Here is a 25,961-nt window from a genome sequence, read left to right as displayed (position 1 = left end):
CATTATGGCAAAGTGACGTACATCTTTGTTATTCAAACCAAAGATTATGAAGTACGTTGTTACTAATTAAATGAACCAATGAAGCCCACAATATCTGTCTATGGGGGGAAAAACACATACACACAATTAGCATGAAGACAAAAAGAATTTTTGAAAATTCACAAATATGCTCAGGATGCAGCTCTGACAGTGGAGTGTGGACCGACCATGCTAGAGGCCCGGGTCCCTCCAGGTCCAGGGCCTGGTCAACCCCACCCCCAGCACTGCATAAACTGTGGTGGTGACATGGGGGTCTGTAATCCCATCACTCCAGGGGTAGAAGCAGGGGGATGGGGAGTTCAAGGTCACCCTTACACTTAGCCAGTTATTACTGAGCCAATCTGGGCTATAATGAGATCCTCTTGCCAAATAACAAAAATCCCAAATGTTATTATTTGAACTCAACCCGATAAACAATACACTTTAGATCGGGCAGTGGTGGCGCACACCTTTAATCCCAGCACTCGGGAGGCAGAGCCAGAGGTAGATCTATCTCTGTGAGTTCGAGGTCAGCCTGGTCTACAAAGTGAGATCCAGGACAGGCACCAAAACTACATAGAGAAACCCTGTCTCAAAAACCAAAACCAAAACCAAAACCAATACACTTTAGTCTTTGTACTCTACTGTCAAGAGCAATGCTGGCCATGGGGGATGAATTCCAATGACTGAAATGGATTCTAACTTTCTTATTTTCTTCCCCCTTCTCTCTAGTCTGCCTTTACCAGTAAAGGGCATGATTCAAGGCATAACCTAATTTTAAAAGACACTGGTATTTATTCTTTTCTCCATCTGCCCAAGGGAAGAAAGAAGACATGGCTTAGATTTGTCTTTATAACACTGAACATTACAGTTATTGGAAAAACCATCTGAAAGCTCGCCCCAGCGGTCTCCAGCTGGGACAGGCAGAGAGAATTTATTACCTCATTATGATTAGGCTGCGCACAAAACAAACAGCCATCAGCCGCAGTGGTGTCTGAGGTAATTACTCGGCACTGACATGTGGACCCTGGCTGTGACTAATCACCTTCCGAGTGTGCAAGCACACTTGTTAACCAGTGCCAATATGTGATCAGTTAAGCTCACGCTTAAAACAGGGGAGCGAACAAACAATGGGGGGGGGGCCAAGAGAAATCCATGTGCTTAAGCAGAGATGAGGATCAACTCCTGAAGGTGTAACACCCAGGATCAGAACGCCTCTTCTCAGTTCCTGACATGGTCCACCTCTGGCTACAGGGCCATACCACTCTGCGGATACCCTAACTGCGGTGGGATGTGGGGAAAATGGAGGTGGAACTACAGCGCAAGGAAGCCTGGGAGGAGGGCGGCGGTTTAGCATGAACGAATGATAGTATAAAAGTAACCGCTTGTCCAGGCAATATTTTCGTTATTGAAACAAGGTCTTTCTATGTAGCACAGGCTGACCTCAAACTTCAGTTCTCCTGCCAGAGATGCCCAAATGCCCAGTCAGACACTAAGAAGGTCAACCATCCCAAGAGCTGCTGAAGTTTCTGAGGCTGCTGCCCTGGCTGCCAGGAATCCCCCACCCCTCAGGGATTGAGAGAAGGCCTGCTCCCACCTTGCGCTGGAGTAATAAGGGTTTCCTTCCTCTTCAAACCTCTTGATGATGGGCTCTTTCAAAGCTGCCTCTTCAGCACTGGAGAACTGAAAGAAAACAGACAACAAGCCAGTGTCACTGGTGCTGACTCCCCTAAGTAACCTCGTAAAGACACGCTCTGTGAACAGTTATGGTGTACCTAACATTTGCACAGTGACAGATCGCAAATGATGCTTTAACATATAGGGTCTTGCCGGGGACACAGGTTTAATTGTCAAAGACAACACACTGAGGTCATACAACACAAAGCCAAAACCAACGGTGTCACACGTCACTGTGTTCCTGCAGGGTACAATAAATAGTGAATGCGAGTCATATTATATAGCTAAAAAGCATTTAACAATCTCTAGTTAAAAAGGAGAGGGGCAGAGCATGGTGACACACGCCTTTAAACCTAGCACTTGGGAGGCAGAGGCAGGTGGATCTCTGCGAGTTCCGGGACAGCCAGGGCAACACAGAGAAACCTTGTCTCGAAAAACCACATCAAACCAAACAAAAACAAAAAAGCCTGGCACAGTGGAGGGCACCTTTAATCCTAACTCTTCATCGGAGAATTCATTTTTCAACTGTGAAATACTCGAGGGCTAGGGATGTAGGGTGGTACAGCACTTGCCTAGCATTTGGCTTCAACCCCCAAAATAAATAAGTAAATAAACAGCTATACTAGAAACACATGACTTACTTCAAGTAAACCTTGCCCTCCCTCACACACATACTTAAGTGGAGAGGTTAACAGCTGGAGGGAGAATGGCATTTGCATAGATGAAAACCGACGATTTAAATATCTATACATCAAATGAACCAAAGACTGGGATTGCTTTTGTTTGCTAAAGTTCAAACGTGCCTTCAAAACATCAGGCGGACTCACTCCACCACCTACACTACCAACAGCACCCCCTTTGGCCTATCCCACCTCGACACACACACACACAAAGCAGAGATAGCACTTTGCTTCAATACTAGCTGGCCCTAAGGTGAATTTAAAACACCAACTTAAGTCTACAGAGTTCCTGCTGCCAGGTTGGGACCAAGAGGCAGGCTGAGGAGACAGTTCAGTGGGTAAAAGCACTTGCCTCAGAACCATGAGGACCTGAGTTCAAATCCCTAGCATCCATGTAACAGCTGGACATGTAGCGCAAGCTGTAATCCCAGCTGTTCTATGTGGAGATGGGAGATGGAGCCAGGAGACTCCCTGGAAGCTCACAAGAGAGCTAGCCTAGTGTGCACAGCAGAAAAACAACAGAGACCCTGTCTCAAACAAGGTGAAAGATGAGGACAGTACCAGAGGTTATCCTGACCTCCCATGCAAAGGCATTTTCATATATGAATGTGTGCATGCACACGCACACGCACACACACACACACACACACACACACACACACACACACAAAGATAAGGAGGGGTGAGAGACATGAGTGACTGTGCACCACTCCAGCTCTGCAGACCCCATCACTGACCACACATGATCCCTGTGGCGCACACCGAGGAGGTATCTTTCCTATGATGAGACAGTAGCCCGCATAAGCCGTATCAAGAACACACAGCTGACATTTCAGGACCTGGTGCTTAAACACAGCCATTTAAAGTCATCAACTAAACACACCTACAGAATACCTGAAGAGACTCCATTTGAAGGGCAGCCACCCTGATTTGTCTCTCGTCACGTTTACACTCGTTTCCTTCCACTTTCCCACAGCTGTACTTTGACAGAATGCTAATGCTATTCAGCTCTTAGTAGGTAACTGAATCTCTCACAGGGACCCTGAACAACAATGTAAAACTAAGACAGAAAATACAGGTCTGCTGCTTTGGACCCAAAAGGAGTTTCCTTAGATCTCACTACCTACAAAAGAGTGAGAAGTCAGTGTGTCTGTGTCTGGTGCTCGGGAATTTCAGGGGTCACAGGTATGGGTCAGTGGTACCGTGCTTGCCCGGCATGCTTGAGACCGGGGAGTGGAGCCTCATCACCCTCCCTATGGACACACAGGCAGCCTGGGGGCTCCGCTGGTGACGGCCAAGCCCACATGAAGAAAGAAGTCACTTACCTGCTTTCCCTCCCGCGCTTTTTGGTCTCTTGCCACGGTGGCTAGCACAGTGGCTGCCTGCTCTCCTCCCATCACTGAGATACGGGCATTTGGCCACATGTAGAGAAATCTCGGGCTGGGAGAAAAGACAAGAATCATCAAGTTCATCACCCAGGACAATTAAGCCTGGTGGCAAAGGCCTGTAAGCCTAGCACCACTCCAGATTAAAGATCGAGTGTGCAGTGTCATTTTATATCCCAAGCCTGGAATAAACTGATAAGTTTTTGGTTGTTTGTTTGTATACAGGGTCCTCTTATAGCCCAAGCAGGCCTCAGATCTGCTGTGTAGCAAGGCTGGCCATGAACTCCTGATTCCCCTACCTCCACTTGCTAAGAGCTAGGATTACAGGCCTATGCCACCAACTGCCTGGCTTTAACATGGCCATTGGTAATTACACCTGAAACACATTTGCTTGTGTCAAAGAATGCTCTGGGGACCACCTACCTATAGGCTCTGCCACACATCCCGTAGTTTCCAGCCCCATAGGATCCCCCAATAATGATGGTTATCTTGGGCACTTTGGCACAGGCTACAGCAGCCACCATCTTGGCACCATCTTTGGCGATCCCTTCGGCTTCATAGTCTCTACCAACCATGAATCCTAGGAGGGAGAACAGAAACACAGCCTTGAGCAATGAATGGGTGCGCACGCAGAAATCAACTCCACCGAGGTACGGTCAAATCCTGGCTTAAACTGACTTTACTATAAAGCTTCTTAGACTCACAAGGCAGTCACATGAGAAGTACGTACCCCAACCAACCTGTACTTTACAGGGTTGAAATAAAAATTCGTCTCCCCATTTTTTAGATGTCTTTAAAACACTTTGTTTCAATAACACACAGATCTCCGAGCAACAGAAGGAAGCAATCTGTCTTCGAGAGAACATCTCAGCGCAGAGGCTTGACGGGGAGAGAGACCGTGACATCGCCACGGGAAGGTACCGCCCGCCAAGCCAGCCTGGAAGGTTTCCATAGCCACTGACCTGGTTTAAAATAGAGACTGCTCCTTTTGCAGCGCTGCTTAAAACTTTGATGAAATAAAGATTAATGTTTCATGGGGATGCTGAATCCCTGCCAGGGGCTCAACAGCAAAATTTTGAAAAATGGTTTTTCTTTGTATTGACAAGATTCCTGTTTCCTCAAGCCCCAACTCTGAGGAAAAGTGCTCCACAGCTGTAGCATGCATTCCAGGACAGGGGCCATCCTTCAGGCTCAGGGTCTCCCTCCCAGCCTGAGGCTCTGGGGGAGGCATTTCTTTCCCCGACATATCTAGACTTGCTTGTCTAACTGACGCTCTGCCCTTGGTTGGCAAATCCCCAGCCTTGTGACATCAAATTCAGTCCAGCATCCCGAGGGAGGAACTGTGCGTGCTGGGACACTGGAGGGACCACAGCAGGGCCCCTTGCCTTTGCTGAGGTCTGCCACTCCGGCCACCCTTCAGAGCAGCTCAGAATTGCTTTGTTCCGTGCCTCTTGACTTTCCAGAACATTCTATCACAGCTGTCCCCAAGAATCAGCTCTTTTCAGACCCTCACCTGACCAACTCTACAATCTGCCTCCAAAAGAAGAGAAGAAGTCATTTCGTCTGGTTTTCTCAAATCCTCCTTCCTACCGTGTAAACACACACACACACACACACACACACACACACATATAACTCTGTACAGTCATGCTTCCTATCTCCCTCTGTTCTTAACTCTGTAGGAAAACAACAACAACAACAAAACAGAGTGGTAGTATTCTTCCCTGAGAGCCCTTCCCACTCTCGGGAATTCTTAGTTGCCCTTAAAAAAAAAAAAATCCGTTTGCACTACAGAAAAGGGAGGGAGATGGGGAGAAAACCAGAGTGGCTTGAAGACTATCCTGAGCCTTCCCTTCTCTCTAGGTGTTCTCTATTCATTCTGACGAAACGTACTTTCATCCCTAGCCAAGAGGCCTCTCCTGAGCCCGAGACTGATTCAGTGGCATAGCGTCCATCCATCCACACACCAGTGTCTCACAGGTCCCTCAAATGCAATGCTGCAGAACACAACGCAGCCTCTGCTCCAAAAACAGCCCACACAAAACAAAACAAAATGAAAATGGGAAAACTGTCTAAGCAAATGTTTAACTTCCTGGTGGTGAGTCACTGTCAGAAACGAAGTCCCTAAGAGCGGTGAACTTCAGGGACCTTTCTGTCTGTTCTTAGTAGGTCACCATGGAGGGAACTCTCAGGTCACCATCTGGAACTCATTCCTGTCAAAGTTCATCAAGGGCTGAGGATGTGGTCAGTGACAGGGTACTTATCTAGCATGTTTACGGCCCTGGGTTCTATCCCAAACACTGGAAAAACAAAACAATAATCACACACACACACACACACACACACACACACACACACACACACACACACACACACACAAACCATCTAACCTACCTTGAACTTGAACATAACACAAAATGAAAGATGCTTTTGCACCATTACTATATAAGGTCCTTCTCAAGGTTGAGAGGCCTGGATGGTATACATGATGAGCCTGCCTTACCTCTACAACTAATTAAAAGCCTCTCTGTTGCTGGGCATGGCAGTGGATGTCTTTAATCCTAGAACACAGAAGGCAGAGGAGGCAGGCAGATTTTTGTGAGTTTCAGGCCAGCCCAGTCTAGTTAGTGTGTTCATGGCAAGCCAAGGCTACCCAGTGAAACCCAGTTTTAAAAAATTGTCTCTCTGTCCCAAGGAAAGGAAGATTTTGGTAGCCAATGTATCTGAGATGTGTGTCTACATTAACACAATGCAAAATGGCAGAGCAGAGAATCTCTAAACCCTACAGCAAGAGGCCTTCAAAATCAACCTACTCCAGCTTAGGATCATCTATGGAACATGAAATTCAGAGGCATAAAGGAACTCGCTCTGGTCACAGGTCCTGCCACTCTTCGGGGTTAAAACGCAAGCCCCCAGGCTTCAATGCAAACATACATTTTCCAAAGACATCACTGATGGAGCCATCTCCCCAGTGCTGAAGTAAAGTGCTTACCGTGAGGCACAAGGACCTGATTTTCATCCCTAGAACCCACACAGAATGCCAGGTGGTATGGTGTACATGTGTACACCCAGTGCTGGGAGGACAGAAGCGGAGGCTCCTAAGAGAACACTGGGCAGCCAGTCAGAGACTCTACCTCAAAGAACAAGGTGGACAGCTAAGAGATCACTGGGCAGCCAGTCAGAGACCCTACCAACCTCAAAGAACAAGATGGACAGCTCCTAAGGAATATTTGAAGTCAACCACTGGCCTCTAACGCGCACATGTGCGCACACCTCATAGGATAGATAGATAAGTGGTTGATATTATTACAGATAGAATTAACTGTATGGTGAGAGGTAAGGAGATGCCCACAGCAGGTGCTTGGAATCATTAGGATACTGAGGCAGTGAGTTGGGTAAGACAGGGGACACCCTGCTGCTCCCTGGTTGAGAGGCAGATATGAACAGGAGTCAAGAGAAGCCATTTGAAAGTTTGTGAAGCACACAATTCGGAAAGTGCTCCACTCAGAACACATGAGATAATCTCAGACTACTCCGTATTCATGAATACTCTCTGCGTCAACATGAGCCACCGTGGACTGTGAAGCTTTGGACCAGATACACACAAGCCGAAGAAATGCTCACCGGTGATGTTCTGGAGGAACAGCAGGGGGATATTTCTTTGGCAGCACAACTGGACGAAGTGAGCACCCTGTAAACCAAACATCAAAACACCTGTTCGGTAAAAACAAATGCACTCCTACCAAGCATCCCCCCATGCCCACACTTCCAGTCAGAGACAAGGAAGAGCACAGCCCGTGTGGCTAGGCTGACCTCTCGTTTACAGTAACAGTTCGGTGCTGCCCTGTCACCAACAGGACATAAGCGACTGTGGGCTGTCCTTCACTCACTTGACCTAATGTCCTGTGAGGTCCGGGGCATGGAGCCGTGAGACAACTGCTGTGTCAGGATGAAATCAACCTCACACTCAAACAGCACGTGAGCTCAAATAACAGAAGGAAAGGGCCCTGTTACCATGAACAGCAAGAACATGCTCTCATTTTCCAGTTCTCCACTTCAGAAAAGGCGGGGTGCCAGCTCTCTGGGGCGTCAAGGCTGACGGGTGACCATTTGACATTTCCTGCGCCTCAAGACTTACCGATACAATCCAAATAAACAGAACTTTTAGATTAGGTCACTGTTAGAGACTTCTGGCCTTGAGGTTAAGAAACTAGTCTTCACCTATCTTTTTAACCATTCATTCCCTTGTGTTTTCTTCTTCTGTTTTCACAAATCCCTTTACCTCTTCTCTCTTCTAGAAAGGCCCTGGCAGGGACAAAACTGCAAGGTAATTGCTCAGCTTCAGTATGACTGTTTATAGAAATGAGGAAATCACAGAGACCTTTGGGGCCTATTTCAATAAATGAAATGTCAGACTGGGGCCAAATATGACTTCTCAAGGGTTTACCTGTGCCAAGGCGGCAGACAGACCAGACTGTCTGTCTAGCTCTGGCCTGATATTTACGCTACAGAAATGAATACACTATATACTCGTGTGTGTGTGTGTGTGTATTCTATATTTTATCTTTTTTATTTTTTTGGACAGGATAGGGTATTTCTATGTAGTCCTGGAACTCTCTACATAGACTAGGCTGATCTTGAATTCACAAAGATCCTGTCTCTGCCTCCCGAGCAGTGGGATCAAAACCATCCACCACCACACCCAGCTTTTTACGTGCGTGTGTGTGTGTGTGTGTGTGTGTGTGTGTGTGTGTGTGTGTGTTCTTCAAGCTGTTATTCCAAGAATACTTAATATCTTTTAAAACACCAAAGGACCTTTTAGGGGTCATTCGTAATAAGATTATGGGTAATTTTTTGAAGCAGGGTCTCTCCACACAGCTCAGGCTGGCCTTGAACTACCCTCCTACCTCAGCCTCCCACATGTAGGACTACAGGAGTAAACTACACACCCAGATGATTTTTCTTTTCTTTGGGTTTGTTTTCATTTTAGAATTGAGTTGAGGAAACTATATGAACAGCAGACTATAAAGATTAGTTTTATTGTTAAACATTTCTTTAAAGACAAATTCATCCTTGATCAGCCCAAGAACTTACAAGCCCGTTCCTCTATCAGTAAGGGGAACTGCTTTGCTTACTGAAAAGGAAAGACACACCTTTTCTGTTGTTGCTGCAAAGTTTTATCAAAGTGCATGAGTTACATTTCACATGCTTAGGAGAATCTGAGACAACCAATGTGAAGCCCAATCCCCAAAAAGTAAAAATAAAGGATGACCGAAGAGTTCACATCTCAGAACCACCCACGCAGGGTATCAGAACCTCTCCGCCATGGAGGGCCTATATATAGAATGAGGGACTCTCAGGGCAAGAATTCCCTGCATTCTTGGTACACTTCCCTGTAAGCAATTCCAATCCCAGCCCCTCATAGGGATTGTCCTGAAACACCCGACAGACTTTAACAGTGCGTCACCAGCTCCTCACACCATGCTGACGTCAACTACCATAGAAACCATGTCCAACGCTATAAAGCTCTCATAAAATCCATTTTAACTTATTATGTTACCTTCAAAATTAATTATGTTAAAGCCTAAAATCTTACTGCATTCAACAGCACTTGCCTTTTTTGCAGACTCAGAAAACAAAACTCCATTGTTTCCAACGATGCCTATGGGGTATCCAAATATTCGAGCAAATCCTCAAGAGAAAATGCAAAAAAAGAGTTAGGTTTTTCAGGGTTTTCTTCGTTTGCAACAGAGACATACTACACATTCTTTAATTTGAGATCAATGCTAAAATGTGAATAGAGGTCATCTACGGTATAAAACAGCTCCTGTCACAGTGCTTTATTCTTAAAGGTACCAGGTTTTTTGTTTTGTCTATGTGTCTCGAAAATCCATGCTCTACGTAGGGCTATCTTTATTTACTTAGTTTGAGTAAATGACTCTTTCGGAATATGCACATAACACACGTGAGTGCCCCCAGTGCACCAGAGACCAGGGTGCCCTGAAATATTTCTTTTTAAAGTTTGAAATATTTCAAACTTTAAAGAAAATCTTTAAAAAGAATATTCTGATCTTTTCTTCTATCTTCGTCCCTGGATGCCATCTCCCTATCACCAACTACACTTCCATTAGGACTCCAAACACCCCGAGACACACACACACACACACACACACACACACACACACACACACACACACACACACACACACACACACAAAAGGAAGAGGGAAAACCCAGCCTGCCATTTTGTGAGGCAGGTGCTTCAGGTGATTTCAGAAAAGGCTATTTCGCAAAGCAGATGAACCTGGTTAGAAAAAAATTCTTTCCCCTTTTCAACAAGCCTGGGTCCAACCAGAAACAGGTGTCAAGTGTTGAGAGCCCAAGAACTTACTGGCTATACCTGGACGATGAGTCAAAGGCACTGTCTACCCTTGGACTCAGCCTCTAGGCTCCAGGGCACAGCTAAGCTGCCCACCACAAAGCAGGTATTCTAAGTATCACACAAAGAAAACAAATAAAAATTGAGTCAACATATGGATTGAGTCAGAATGCTGAATTTTGAATGATAGGCTATTTTCTTTAGTCTTGCCTGGATTTTCGTTTTTATTGCCATGATTTTTTATTATGATAGAACACGCTTTGATGGCCACGTAGGATTCTCTGTGGTTTTCAGGCCTAAAGTTCCAGCCAGAGGCCTATGTATGATGAAATCCTGAGTGTATTGACCCTTTAGAAGCCTCTGAAGAGGGGTACTTCCAAATAGTCTGTATAGTGATCCACCCTGAGTCTGGCCCCACCCACAAAGGGATAGAAATCTAGCACATGATGCTACCTCTGCGGACTCTTAACCACTTACATGCTCAGCCCTCCCTAGGTCCTGCGTGGGGCAAGAGTGGAGGTCGAGGCACGGACAGACAGGCTGAGTAGGGCGCATGCTCCTACTTGTGCCAACCTCTCCATCGAGGAAGGGCCTTTATTAACTGACCCAAATAGGAAAGTAGGATGTTACAGAAATCCTCCTGGGCCTCACGTGAGTATAGAGGCTGGAGGGAACCTTAAGGAGCTTGCAGAAACACCTGAGCCTCTGACATCTGGTCTCCACTCTCCCCCTTCAAGCCTCCTACTCAACTCTTGCTCCTCTGACTCCCCCAGCCTTACATGAATTCCGGTAGAATGGAGAAGAGTTGGGGGAACTGGCTGTCCCTGATGCAGCGATACAAGAGTGCCTCAGTCTTTTAGCAGGTACCAGGCAAACACATAAAAGGAGATGACAGGGACAGCCCATCCATCTTGGAGGAAGTGGAGAAGCCCTGGCTTGTCTTAAACTGCTACACAATGAGGAACACATCCTGCATTGCTGGCGGACTAATCCCGTCTATATATCAAACAAAAAGCTCTTGATCACTTAAACACCTAAAGAGAAAAGCATAAATTCCCCTTCCGCATGAACCATCCTCTCAGAAACTGAGCCAGGAGAAATTGCCAAGGTTTAGTCCTAAGCCTCCACATATGGCTGCAATTTGGATTTCTACAGCTTCGCTTTCCCTGTTCTGATAAGTTTTATACAGAGTTACTACTGTATTTTCAGGCTTTTTACAGTCTAATAAAATTCACAAAAATCGTTCTGCCATTTTCCACTGGTAGGTTACTCTGAGTCTAGCATCTGTTTGAAACGGTTTCCTTCAAAGGCTGACAACCCCAGCACCTTAGACTGAAGAACTAACTTGTATACACACCCTGTTTTTCCTGACACAACACACTGTCCTGCATTCTCAATTTGGTGTTTGAATGCATCCCTTAAGAGGGGGCTGGAGAGATGGCCTCGAGGTTAAGAACACTTACTGCTCTTGCAGAAGACATAGGTTCAACTCCAAGCACCCATATCAGGTGGCTCACAACTGCCTGGATATCCAGGGTATCCAATGCCCTATGCCTCCATGGTCACCAGGCACGCACACGGTCCATAAACATATGTAGGCAAACATTCATATACATAAAAAAATAAACCTTAGGAAACAAAAATTATCTACAGGGAGGCTGTGGGAAGACTGAACTCACTCCACAGCCTTTGGTGAAACTACACATTCCATAAAACCCCAGATGCACTAGAGGTAAACAGCCAGGACACAGCTGGATGCTTGAAAATAATTGCTACCCAGAGAACAAAAAGCATGACAGATACTCTGCTCCTGTTATTGCAAGGCCACAAAGCCACAGATAAGAGTCCACACCACAGTATCTGGCCATCATCACTGTGAGCTCTTTGGGTCCAGGAATCCATTCGCGAACAGATCATCTGTCTAAAGCAGCATCTGCTGACAACTGACTCACAAGTTTGTGCCTTCCTGGATAACAGAGCTCATGCCAGGAGAATGGAGCCTTGAGACAAGCGATGACTTACTTTTGACGCAACAGAAAGTGTTTGTTATTTTCAACTCTTTGCTTTTGTACCTGTAACTAGTGTGTCTCCATAGAAGGCCTTGAACTCACTGAATCTGCTCCCATCCACAATTCTGGCAATGACCTAAGAGGAAAAATAACAATGCTCCTGAGCAATTACATCACGAAAGCATTTCTGCACCGGAGTTATTTATGAGGAAGGCAATTCACAGTGAGGCGTCACTCTCCATCTCACGCTACACAGAAAATCTCTTCAGAATTTCCCTTGACTGGCGTGGTTCGTGCCCCAGGTCATCCCACACTGTGATGGAGTAGAGACTCCACCGCGGTACTGCACACAAGAGAAGCAGGCAGAGAACCTGGGGGCTGGTAGCTGGGCCCAGAGCTCCAGGGGCCGGTTCAGTTCCTTGGCAGGGGTTCAAAGAGTCAATGAAAACCCAGAGCATAACTAAGGGCTTGGAGTGAGGAATGTTGGTTGGCTCCACATGTGACCAGATGTTCCAGGGTAAGTCACTTATTCAGAAAAAAACGTTTCTATACTCAATGCCATGGAGGAGATGAAGAAGGGGTTCTGACAGCTGGGAAAATAGGTGAACTGGTAATAAAGGAACCTGTGAAAATGATGCTGAGACAAACAGCTGGCTCTGACTCCAGCTCTACCACAAGGAAACTAATCACAAACCCTTAAAGACCCAGGGATGCAGCTCAGTGGCAGAGTATTTGATGAGCATGTTCGAAACCCTGGGTTCCAGTCTCAGCACTGCCTCCCCCCTCCAAACAGTCCATAATGCCCTGTAAACCTGTCTGGGACCCCACCCTCTATAGAGGATAACTTTTAAAAAGTAATAACTAGAACACAATGTCTCTGAGTAAAAAGTAGCTGTTGTTACTATTAAGCCTCAATAAATTTCATTGATCCTCAATATCAACCAGCTGAAGAACTGGGTACATATATTGTTAATCTGAAAGGTGCACACATTTCTAGAGAGTTTACCCTTGAGTCTCCATCACACAAGTCTTTTAGCAGAGCTCATGCTCAGCACGCTGAGGCCCTGACTTCAATCCTAGCACCAAAAGAGAAGACTTACACACAAAGCCTATTTCACGCTTCTCCAGAACCCCTTTGAGAGGGTCTGTATTACTACACAACACTCATGCTCCCTTAGCTGAAATCTGAGGGACTCATCCCAGCATCTCTCTCCGCAGAAAGTAAAAGCTTACCTTAAATTACTTTTTAGTTATTTTCCTGACTATGGGAGCAAAACAACTCTTGGTGCTGCAGTCCTCTTCAAGTGAACCTTTTGACAAGCAATTAACACATCACAGCTGTCAATCTTTTGCGTGAAGATGGAGCTCCTCAGAGGCCCCAGCAACCCAGGGCCACTTAGTGTAAAACAACCTCAGACTGGCTTTATAATTAATACATAAAGTACATTAATTACCTTCAAAAGAACTCAAGCTTCAGGAACAGACAAGTAATAGGGTGATAGTCTCAATTCTAGCAGCAGAAACCGATATTGGAAAGGCTGGGTCCCCATGGCGTCTGACTAAGAGAACGAGCCCCAAAGCTCAAGTTTTGCAGCTCAGATTCCAGCATCGCTGCATCTCCGTGTGCTAGGGAGGCCTCTCTGTGAGGCTCATTTATAATAGGAAAAATGGAAACCACAAATGACCAGCAAGAAGCAGCCAAGGCATGACTGCCATTAAAAGGCAATAAAAAGCACACGAAAACAGGAGTTGGTGTCTGCTGCTCGCCTCTGTACATCTGATGCTCAGAATATGTTCTCAGTAACGCTACAGGGTAAGTGAAGAAGTGGCTATTCTAAAAAGATGGTTCTCAGCAGATGGTGAGTGTCGCTTTTTCTTGGTCTGTACTTAATTGAAAGTTGGGCTAAAAACCTAATTCTCAAGTTTATAGCTGAATCGTGTTGCTAAAGTGAAGTACCATTGGAATTTCTATAAAATCAAGATTTAGCAGTAGTAACAAAGTGTTGCTAAAATATCTATAGACATCTCTACAGTGCAACAACACCTTCAATTCATGCACAAAAAAAAAGTCTGCCTACCACGTTGCTAGACACCAATATGGAAATTGGGACCTATCCATAGAGAAATGTTTACTGAAGAGATTTTTTTTAAGATAAGTAATAATATACGTAATTTACACCAGAAAAAAAGTAGAATTTTAAAAAAGTCATTTACATGGGGAAAATTAAACATATATGTACACATACATATACCAAAAATACATCATTTAGACTATATATAAATGTACATAGACATGCCTCATCCATGAGAACTTGTTCTATGTCCCATACCCAAATCCAGAGATGCTGAAGTCTCTTGTACTGAATGCCTTAATTTTGCATATAAGTTACATAAATATTCCTGTAAACTTTGAATCATCTCTAGATTACTTAAAATAAGTAACAGAAGATAAAAGCTCCGTATGAACAGCTGCTGTACTATGCTGTTTAGGGAATAACAACAAGAAAAAAATATGTATGTGAGCAGTACAGACAAAATAACCCTCTCAAGGATTTCTGAGCTGTGGTTGGTGGAATCTGTATACACAGAGTACCCAGATAGAAATATATATGTATGTATGTATGTATATATATATATATACATATATATACATATATATATCCCCAGATCTATAACTGTATATACAGATCAAGACAAATATCAAAATATTAGCTGTTCTTTCTGAATGGTAGAACAAGCAATTTTCTTTTTTGTGTTTTCTACACAGCCCCCCCCCCCCAATAACCAACAGAAATTAAAATTAGTCTTATAGTCAAGGGGGAAAGTACCTTAAGATATTAAAGCCTCTGGCTTAGAATCTCATTAAGATGATTTCCTAATTTAAAATTCATTCTGCCAGCTATGAAGAAGAGAATAAAATCAAAGCCTACACACTCTAAGCAAACACTGAAAACTGTCACTCTAGATTACAGAAGGCTGTGTCACAACCTGTCACCATAGCAACGTCTCCCACTCTAATTGTCGACTCTTTGCTAATGTCACACTGATCTAAAAAGGTATGTTTTTCTGCTCCAACAACTTACTGACATTTTGTCTATTTTGCAAAATAAGAACCCTGAGGAAAAACAGTTGAGAATGGTGTGATTGCCCTCCATCACTGGCACAGCCCACAGTAACAACGAGTCCCACACGTGAATGAACCAAGCTCTCTTGTGGTAACAGTGAAAACTCGAATCACCGAGAGTGCTCCTTCACTTGTATTTACTGTAGACCAGTGACACCAGGTACTACGCCAAGACAGTGCTCCCGGGTACCACGGCTCCTTACTGAGACCCACACGTGTCCCTCTGCAGGGACACAAACCCTAGGGTTGACAGCTGGACTCACGGCCTGGGTCCCGCTCCCCACATACCTCTCGGACATCAAAACTTCGCTTAAGGTTCGCCCCGACTATCCCATACAATTCATCGGCGGGGAATAAAGGCTCCTCAGAAGGCTCGACGGTAACCTAGAGACGTTTAGAACAAACGCACTGTTTAAAGACAGGATTCGGGTGGCTCGGGCGAAAGTGCTCCACAGGGGAAGGAAGGACAGAAGGTTTCCTACTCACATCCAATTTCTTCTGATAATTGAGACTCCTCACAACCTTCCTTGTTAAGTGGAGGGCATGGTGGTCGTCCAAAGCGTAGTGGTCAGTGACCCCAGACTTCCTGCAGAGTAAAGCACACTCTAGTAATCAAAGCCTGGAAAAGGAAAGTAATTAAATACCCTAGGTCCCAAACAGCCTCCCTAATCTAAGGATGATCAGGCACCTTTACTTCTTAAACACATAATTAACGCCAACCTACGTGATTTTCAAATGGCCCCGGCCAAAGAGCATCATCCTCGTCTTACAAAGAGGAAAGTCAGCGGTCCAGAGACTAAGTGTCCCGCCCTGAGGACCAGCAACAGCTGCTGCAGGACGCTCATGCCTTGGATTTCTCACTCCGGCCTTCTGCCAGACCCCGGGACTTGTTCACAGGACTGCAAAGGCTCATTCCTGAAGAGAATGCTATGTGAGCCCAGCCACCGCCAGCGGGCTTGCACAGCACAGTTACACGACGCAGCAGTAGCCAGCAGAGCCTTGGGTGAGGGTGTCCAAGGTGGTCTCTCCTCTCTGAGACTGCCAAGCCGCCCTCCTTCCAAGTCACACAGGAGAGTCAGCTCTCGCTTCCAGTAAACAAAAAAGGCTTGGATACACTGTCCCTTGGACGGCAGGTAAAAACGGAAACTGATAAAGCGGCTCTGTGGTGTAGGCTGTGGGAGTTCTCAGTCAATTTCAAGTGTGGCATATGAGGCATGAGCTTGGCGCTGGGGTCAGTCCTGTCCCAGTCAGTGGCTTGTTATGCAGATACACTAGAGTTTGCTCTCTTCTCTTCCTTCCTTCTTTCTTTCGTACAGCTGGAGTTTATTAAGAAGAGGCTTTTCTAGGGACTGGAGAGAAAGCTCAGCAGTCAAGAACACTGGATGAGGATCTTCCAGAGGACCCAGGTTTAGTCCCAGCACCCACACGGCAGTTCACAACAGTCTAACTCCAGTTTCAGGGGACCTGATGCCACCTTCTGGCCTCCACGAACAGCAAGGATGCATACAGTACACAGACATACATGTAGGCAAAACATTCATATACATGAAATCTTTTTTTTTTAATTAAAGGTTTTCATTTAAGATGTATAATTCAGACATTAAGGGACAGTACACACCCAGGGGTGTGTGTGGGCTTCCCAAAAAACAGTCGCAGGCTGAAGAGACGGCTCAGTGCATAAAAACACTTGCCGTGCAAGCATGAGGACCCGGGTTCAAATCTCCAGGCTGCACATAAAAGCAAACAGTATAAACATTCGTATTCCCAATGCTCCTACTAAGAGACTCAGGAGGCCGAGACAGGAGAAGCCCTGGCAGATTGTAACAGCCACCCTGGCAGATCAAGAGAAAAACAACAAAGGGCCCTTAAACAAGTCAGAAGGCAAGGGCCACACTCAACGTTGTCCTCTCTCCTCTACACGTGCATCATGCACACACGACCACACTCACATGCATAAATGTGGGAGAATACATTCAAAGGAGAGAGCGAGAGAGACTTGTTAAAACAACACATGTGAAGTCAAGCTGGGTGTGGTGGCACACCCCTTTAATCCCAGCACCCCAGAGGCAGAGGCAGGTGGATCTCTGAGTTGGAGGCCAGCCTCGTCTACATAGTGAGTTCCAGGACAACCAGGGCTACATAATAGAGAGACCCTGTCTCAAAAAACCCCCAAAAACCTACAACAGTAAAGTCAGACAAAGATATATAACAGGAACAACCCCTCAGAATTTTGGTTCATTGTATGGGTAAGCCATTACAAGCTGTCTTGATGTCTTGTCTAGGGAAGCTGTCCAACTCTGAGGAGTTGTTCTGGCATCCTAAATAAGAGCAGAGACCACATGTACTCCTCCAGAGCACACACAGCAGCCCCTGCAGCTCCTAAGCACGGTTTACAACCCAAATTAGTTCACAGTGCTTCACACAGAATGGCGTCTGCAGCTCCTGGCTTCTAGCTGCTCCGTGACTCAGTAGAAACGAAGAACTCAGCGGAAGGAAGATTCTAATTCAGCCAAACTTTAAAATGCAATGCTTTCCTATAAAAGACGCCTAAAATTTGCCTGAACAGGAAAGAGACATCTCAGATGAGACACTACGTAAATCCTTGTTTAAAATTAACTCTTAATGATGACTAAGCAGGTATAAATGTGCATTTAAGATGACAGAGAACTCAAAGCAGTTTTCCTTTTCAACTGAGATCGGCAATCAGTCCTTAGCCTCCTAAGTTCTGGGATTGCAGGTGTGCCCAGCTTTCACACTGTTATGTTTTGTGGATTTTATTTATTTATTCATTATTATTATTTGTGGTGTGTGTGTGTGTGTGTACACAAAAACACTCATGCCAAAGCCCGAAAGCAGAGACCAGAAAACAACAGACTTTGAGGAGTCTGTTTTCTCTCCACCATGGTTCCAGGGCTAGAACTCAGGTTGCTGGGCTCGCCAGGCAAGCTCTACTTCCTGCTGAGCCATCAAGAAGTAATGTTAACAGATATCTGATTGGAAGGTTCTAGTCCCATCTTTACCTTATTCATGAGCAGACGGGCCTCAAACAGGCTCCTCACCTCATCTAAGTCACAACAGCAATCAGGGAGACAAACTAAATTCCAGCATCCATACCCTGAAACTCGACAGACTGCCTACAGTCTTTTCCTTTTAAAACGGCCAAGGTTTTACAAAAATTAATGCTCCCCAAATACTACCTTCCTCTCTTTCTCCTGCCAGCAAACACAAATCCATTTTGTCCTATGCCCCAGCTCACCCTTATTCTTCCCTCAGCCAGATTTCTCTAAACAGAAATATCACCCCAGCCAAGCAGATCGCCTGACAGTCTCATGTAATAGTCAGAAACTGGGCAGATGCACTGCAGCACCGCCCTGAGCTCCCGAACCTGAGGTCTCTGAAACACTCAAGTATCTACCCCAACTCAGGCAGCGTGGGTCTCCAAACACTGCTGACGATACCAATTCCACCCTAGGATGTCTTGAACCATTTTTCTTCTAGCCCTTAGGTAAGACTGGACGCATGTCTGCATACTTAGTTTGTAAATGCTTAATTCATTTATTCCTCTTACCTGATTAAATGGTAAGTTCTTGAGGGCAAGGGCTAGGTCTGAATTTTTTTCTATATTACTAATAATGATGCAATCAATCAATCCTCAAGAAGTGCTGAATGAGAAAGGAATGAGTGAAAACCTGAGATGAAGGTCCCTTAAGCTAGTCAACAGGTATGAGAGGATAGGAAAGAATTCTTTCCTTCTGATAGGAAAGAATCCATCCTTTCTCTTGCCCCAGATTCCTCCCAAAGTCACCAGGCTCCTTTGGGTTATGGTGGCACAGGGCAGGACTTCCTGTACCGGATGGTCAGGTCTACCTGCCCTTTAGGACACAGAGCTGGACTCCTTCTCTATACACATTAAGGTAAGGTGAGCTGTACAGTTTGAATTAAGTGCCACATCTATGCAGATCCTTCCTAACAAGAGCCTGACCCCTCACAGCCACATGCCTGCTAAGCAATCTCTCAAACATGCCTAGCTTCTCAGGCCTACAAGAATGTTTGATTCCTCCTGCTCCTATTTCAAATCTGCTCCCCCCACCCCATTGTCTCAATGTGGGGGGATGAAATCACTTCCTCTCGTCATCATCTTTATCATCTCATCTCCTGCATCCTTTACATGTCATCTATCAAGTCCCTCAGTCACCCCCGAAAAATAAAATCATGCCTGGAATATAACAAGCATCCAAGGGAAACTGCCTCTCAGGCGCCAGTGAAAAGCTGAGGTAGTGTGTTTGCTTTGGCAACATGTATACTAAAAATAGAATGATATGGAGAAGATGAGCATGGCCCCTGTGCTGACAAGATGGCTCAGCAGATAAGGATGCTGAGCCTGAGCATGTGAGTCAGTTCCCAGAACCCACATGGTATCGGGGAAGATGACTCTCACGAGTTGTCCTCCGATTTCCATATGTGCCCCCCCCCCATAGCATGTGTACACCGACATACATGAGTGTGTCCACATATGCATGTGGACAAACACACAATAAGTTTTCATGGGGCTGGAGAGATGGCTTAGAGGTTAAAGAGCATTGACTGTTCTTCCAGAGGTCCTGAGTTCAATTTCCAGCAACCACATGGTGGCTCACAATCGTCTATAATGAGATCTGGTGCCCTCTTCTGGCCTGCAGGCAGACATGCAGGCAGAACACTACATAATAAATGAATACATCTTTTAAAAAAAAAGTTTTCTTTTTCTTTCTTTCTTTTTTTTTTTTTTTTTTTTTTTTTTAGCAGCTGACACTCCCACTTGAAACTTGAAAAACAATTCTAGAGTCCAGAGAACTAAAGCCAGAACAGCAAGCAGACTGGGAGTAGACGAAGTAAAAGTTCCTTTAAACTAACAAAATGACCACCGATCCTGAGAGGAAACACTGCTCCCGCCGTACCTGCAATGAAGGTCAGCACCTCCAAGGTCCTCAGCAGACACCTCTTCACCAGTAGCTGCCTTCACCTACAAGGATAAAAACCCCAGTGAGACTGGGCCACTGGTGATACCAAATGTGGTACTAACAAGCACATCGCCTAACCTGACTGCACTACATCCTTCCTTCCAGAGCTGAAGACCACTGTACTTTCTCATTCAACCTCCAGGCAAAGTGAGAGAATATTCTCCCAGCCTACAGATGGGAAATCTAAGCCCAGACTCACTAAGAGTCGCCCACAGCTCCCGTACAAAAGATGCAGCCTGAGTCGGAAGGTGGTGGTGCACGCCTTGAATTCCAGGACTCTGGAGGCAGAGGCAGGCAGATCCCTATGAGTTCAAGGCCAGTCTGGTCTGCAGAGTGAGATGCAGGACAGCCAAGGCTACCCAGAGAAACCCTGTTTTGAAAAAAAAAGATGGGGCCTGGAAGCTCACCCTCTTCTTCATGATACTGCCCAACACACCTTAAAGCACTGGAGTTGTGAGCACTCCCTTGATTTCCTGGGATCCCTTCTTCTCTCACCCACTGGATGAGAGCTCCCACTTGGCCTGCAGGAGTCCTCATGGTGATGACACCCTATGGTATCAACCAAGTAGTGCTGGCTGTGGTGGTTTGAAAGAAAATGGCCCCAAAGGGAGTGGCACTATTAGGAGGTGTGGCTCTGTTGGAGTAGGTATGGCCTTGTTGGAGGAAGTGTGACACTGTGGGGGTGGGCTTGGAGGTCTTCTTGCTCAAGCTTCGCTCAGTGTGACGCTCAGACCATTTCCTGTTGCCTGCAAGATGTTAGCACTCTCAGCTCCAGCACCACATTTGCCTGCACACTGCCACGCTCCCTGCCATGAATGGACTGAACCTCTGAACTGTAATGGGGCCACCCCAATTAAATGTTTTCCTTTAGAAGAGTTGCTGTGGTCATGGTTTCTCTTCACAGCAAGAGAAACCCTAAGATACTTGCCTATCCATGGTCCAAGAAGAGAATTCTACTTACATGTCCACCTGCTACTTTCTGATCTATATTTCAGCAATCTGTACATATTTCTCTTATCAGCTCTATACTATGGGTTCCTCAGGGGAGGGACTGTGATTCATTCATCTTCAAATACTCAATAAACAAGGCTATGAAATCCAGTTATCTTTTTTTTTTCTTTTGTTTTTTCGAGACAGGGTTTCTCTGTGTAGTTTTGGTGCCTGTCCTGGATCTCACTCTATAGACCAGGCTGGCCTCAAACTCAGAGATCTGCCTGGCTCTGCCTCCCGAGTGTGGGACTAAAGGCATGTGCCACCACCACCCGGCAAAAATCCAGTTATCTTTAAGGTGGGGAAAAAAAAATCCCCCTACATAAGTCACCCAAATCTAAGATCCAACAGGATGGAACCAAAAAAGAATGAAAATCAAACAACTAATCAAGAATGACTTAATTATAGACCAAGAAACAACAACAAGAAATCGAAAATCACTAAGAACTAAATGCCATCCTCATCTGGTGGGAACTGTTTGTTGATTCCTATCTCGCTGGGTTGACTAATCTGTTTCTCGCGATAAAAATAAAAAGATTTTATTAAAATAATGAGGATTATTTTAATTTATTTAAGATACACACAGGGATGGCTATTCTTCACTGTATCAAAAGCTCTGTTTTAAATACCTTTCCACAGAGAGAGGCAATTAAAATTTTCGCCTTCAATTATTCCACTCTCAGAAGTCAAACTGTTTCTTTTTCCAAGAAATTCAGTGCTAAATGGCTTTCAGTCCACACAATAACTAATTATAAGAGGTGTCTGAATATTTAAAGTCATAAAGAGATAAACAACAGATATACTATATTTATTCCAGGGCTCTGACTAATTTCCAGTGGGGGGAAATAGGGTTGTCATCAGTTAATATTATTGAACACCCACATGTTAGATGCTGTGACAGGTACAAAGATAAAAAGTCAGAAACAAGGAAAGTTATCCGTTCTAGGAAACAGCGGGTCAGGCAGGTAAAGGAACTACAAGAACAAAGAGTCCCTCCAACCCCCATGCGCTCCAACCACACTAACTTGAGCTAGCAGCACCTGAACCCCCTCAACACCTTTTCTCAACTGCCTACAGACGAGTGTCAGGATACTGACTTCTCCAATCTATGGGGCTTCAGAGTCTTCCTCCCCTAAACAGTCTCTCATGGACCACTGACAGAGGTCAGATCTGGAGAACTTCAGGCTTCCATGGCCGCTGAGTCAACTGAAATCTGAATCCATGGGTAGACCTGGATGAACTCTTCTAAAACATCGGGTGTTGTTCCAGCACTATATGCCACGAATCCTCCCAATAGAAGTTTTCAAATGTTACCCATACCTTTATTTGTGAAAGTTCGTACCCCTCACAGTGCAAAGGTGAAAGTTGAGTACATTTTCCAGGCGCGAGCCGATGAGAGCTTATCACCAACAGCGAGAGGAATGGTAACAGACAAGAACACTAACATTCTAAAGAACACTAAGGAGTTAGCACACTTAAAGTACCAGCTCCTTCTGGTCTACCTCATCTTCCGTAACTGTTATTAGGAATCACATGGGAAACATTTACTTTCCATGAAAATGAGTTCTTACTAGTAACGGACATGCCTTGAGGTCCACCATTTTTTTTTTTTTTTTTTTTTTTTTTTGGTTTTTCGAGACAGGGTTTCTCTGTGTAGCTTTGCGCCTTTCCTGGAACTCGCTTTGGAGACCAGGCTGGCCTCGAACTCACAGAGATCCGCCTGCCTCTGCCTCCCGAGTGCTGGGATTAAAGGCGTGCGCCACCACCGCCCGGCGAGGTCCACCATTTTAAAGAACACATTTCAGAGGCTTTTCTGGTAATCACAAAATTGTGCAGCCATCACCACTACCTAATTCCAGAACATTCCATCATTCCCAGAAGAAACTCCCACTCAGCAGTGGCCATTCCCCGCTACTCCTCCCTCCCAGACCCTGGCAGCCTCTATTCTACTTTCCGTCTCCAAGAATTTGGCTCCCTTAAATATTCACAGATGTGGAATCACGTGTGTGTGTGTGTGTGTGTGTGTGTGTGTGTGTGTGTGTCTCACGTTTCCCATCCACACTGTGAAGAACTTCATTCCTTTCTATGTCTGAATAATGTTTTATTGCTTCTGATCCTCCTGCCTCTACTTCCTAACTGCCGTGAGTACAGTTGTGTGCTACAACATCCAGGTCAAAATACCTTCAAGAATAAGCCAGGCATTTAATATTCTCAAAAAGCCAAAGAGGTTTCTCCCACCATGTTTCTTCCACACCACATTTATTCTATCTTTTCCAGAATTTCATTATGTACATGGAGACACACAAATACATATTTCCTAACATTTTGTCCAAAATTAATACTATGTATATATAACCCAGAACGGTCAAATTCTTTTTTTTTTTTTTGTTTTTTGTTTGTTTGTTTTGTTTTGTTTTTCGAGACAGGGTTTCTCTGTGTAGCTTTGCGCCTTTTCTGGAACTCACTCTGTAGCCCAGGCTGGCCTCGAACTCAGAGATCCGCCTGGCTCTGCCTCCCAAGTGCTGGGATTAAAGGCGTGCGCCACCACCGCCCGGCTTGGTCAAATTCTTAAGAGTCAAAAAAGAAAATGGTGGAGCCAGATATGGCACACACCTTTAATACCAGCAGAGACAGGTGGATGTCTGTGAATTCAAGGTTAGCCTGGTCTTCATAGTGAGTTCTAAGCCAGCCAAGGCTACACAGTGTGTCCCTGTCTCAAAAAAAGAAAAGAAAGAAAGGAAGGAAGGAAGGAAGGAAGGAAGGAAGGAAGGAAGGAAGGAAGGAAGGAAGAAAGGAAGGAAGGAAAAGAGAATGGTGGTTGCCAGGCAACAACATTAGGAAGCATTTAATAGATTTACGTTGCAGCAAATAAAAAAAGTTCTAGAGTTGGATATGGCAACATCTACATGATAATGTAAATAATGTTACTGAAGCAAGCGATTAAGATTTATTAGACAGCAAATTTGTGTGATGCACTATACCCACCATATTTTTAAAGCACAGAATAGCTTATGGGTCTATATTTAACTTCAATGAATCAATAATCAATCAACCAAGATACTATTCTTACCAAGGGTGGTCCACCTAAGAAGATGGTACCCTGCTTCCGTACGATGATGTTCTCATCAGCCATTGCAGGCACATAAGCACCTCCTGCCGTACAGGAGCCCATGACCACAGCTATCTGCAAGGGAGGCACAGAGAAGCCCTGAGATGAGACTCCAACAGGAAACAGTGTGGCATTGGCACAATGTCCCTACAAACACTGCAGTGCCTAGGTGCTCCCAATAGCTGATGCCTGGGCTTCACTTCAGAAATGGAGTCCTGAGATGCTCCTTATTGTGTAGCCCAGGCCAGCCTAGAACTCATGATCCACCCATCTCCTGAAAACAGAGCTTCCAAGGCACACACCATGCCCGTGACTAGGACAGCATCTCTTTTGTTGTTGTTTTAACTTATGTGTATGTATATTCGTCTGTCTGTATGCATCCCAAGTGTGTGAGCAGGTACCTGCAGAGACCCATGGAGCTGGAGTTACAAGTTTGTGAGCATGCTGGTGTGGATGCTAGGAGCTGAACTCAGGTCCTCTGGAAGAGCGGCAAATGCTCTTACCCACTGCGCTATCGCTCCTGACTCCTAGAATAATGTCTGGACCCCCTGTACAAAACCACTTTGCAGGGCTTATGCCACACTCTTGAAAACACATAGACGAAGAGCCTATCAGGAGAACGCTGCCCTGATAAACTACTAGTCTGAGAAAAGAAACCTAGCATGCACCCACCTCAATAAAACTTCCTCAGAGGGGAACTGATAATAGTGTACTCTCTAACTAATCACTTTATATAAATAAATAGCTCATGGGGACACTGAAATAATTCTTTCAATGAATGTTATTAATATTTTGTGCTATCACAAATATAATATCTTCTAAATATAAAACAAATGTTAACATTTAAAAAGTTCCCTCAAATGGCTGAGTTGGCAAAGTGGTCCCTAATGCCCATGTAAAAAAGTTGGGCACGGTATGTATCCCTGGAACCCCAGTGATGGCGAGGCAGAGAAAGCTGGGTCCCTGGATTTCACTGCTCCACTGGTCTAGTCAAAACTGATAAATTCAATGCAAGTGAAAGACCTGGCCTCAAGGACTAGGAAGATGGTACCCTGGCGAAAGTGCTTCTGCTCAACCTGAGTGTGAATTCCCAGCACATCAAATTCACAATGCCCACATATGAAGCCAGGCATATTCATGGATGTGTACAACCCCAGCAAAGAGGAGTGGATCCCGAGAACTTGCTGGCCAGATAGCCTAGCTGAAATGGTGAGCCTGTGAGCTTCCTAGTTAGTAAGAGATCCTGTCTCAAGGCAGAAAGTCAAGGAAACAACAGAAAAAGACCTAATGTCCTGCTCTGCCCTCTGCATGTGTGAGCATGAATTCATACAGACACCACACACACACATACACACACACACACACACACACACACACACACACACACACACAAATAAATAATGACCAAATATTGACCTCTGACCTCCACATATTCATGCACACTTGTGTACATGAGTGGGCACACATACACACACAAACACCTAAGTGTCCGTGGCCACGTCAGGGGAGCTTCAATCAGCAATGGAGCTTATGGAATACAGCCCACCGGATAAAGTTATGACGGGTACCTCAGAGGCAAAGCCCTGGGGG

The 25,961-nt window shown here is 45.2% G+C and overlaps 1 protein-coding gene across 3 annotated transcripts in view; it reads right to left on the bottom strand.

Annotated features, from left to right (window-relative positions):
* Mccc2 (methylcrotonyl-CoA carboxylase subunit 2) overlaps positions 1–25,961 on the bottom strand; it is a 73,354-nt gene that overhangs the window by 2,356 nt on the left and 45,037 nt on the right. For all 3 annotated transcript variants that reach the window (XM_052743440.1, XM_052743442.1, XM_052743441.1), the window contains 10 exons: positions 24,333–24,446; positions 20,210–20,274; positions 15,759–15,858; positions 15,561–15,656; positions 12,212–12,284; positions 9,376–9,452; positions 7,385–7,451; positions 4,184–4,340; positions 3,701–3,815; positions 1,616–1,701 (listed from right to left, as the gene is read on the bottom strand). In XM_052743440.1, the coding sequence (XP_052599400.1) occupies positions 1,616–1,701; positions 3,701–3,815; positions 4,184–4,340; positions 7,385–7,451; positions 9,376–9,452; positions 12,212–12,284; positions 15,561–15,656; positions 15,759–15,858; positions 20,210–20,274; positions 24,333–24,446 (950 nt within the window). The remainder of the gene's footprint in view (positions 1–1,615; positions 1,702–3,700; positions 3,816–4,183; positions 4,341–7,384; positions 7,452–9,375; positions 9,453–12,211; positions 12,285–15,560; positions 15,657–15,758; positions 15,859–20,209; positions 20,275–24,332; positions 24,447–25,961) is intronic.

The sequence above is a fragment of the Peromyscus californicus genome, unplaced genomic scaffold (assembly GCF_007827085.1).
Source record: "Peromyscus californicus insignis strain IS unplaced genomic scaffold, ASM782708v3 Scaffold_18__1_contigs__length_77618521, whole genome shotgun sequence".
In the NCBI taxonomy this organism is placed as follows: Eukaryota; Metazoa; Chordata; class Mammalia; order Rodentia; family Cricetidae; genus Peromyscus; species Peromyscus californicus.
The sequence above is the reverse complement of the archived record's forward strand: the minus strand, read 5'-3'. Positions and strand labels throughout refer to the sequence as shown.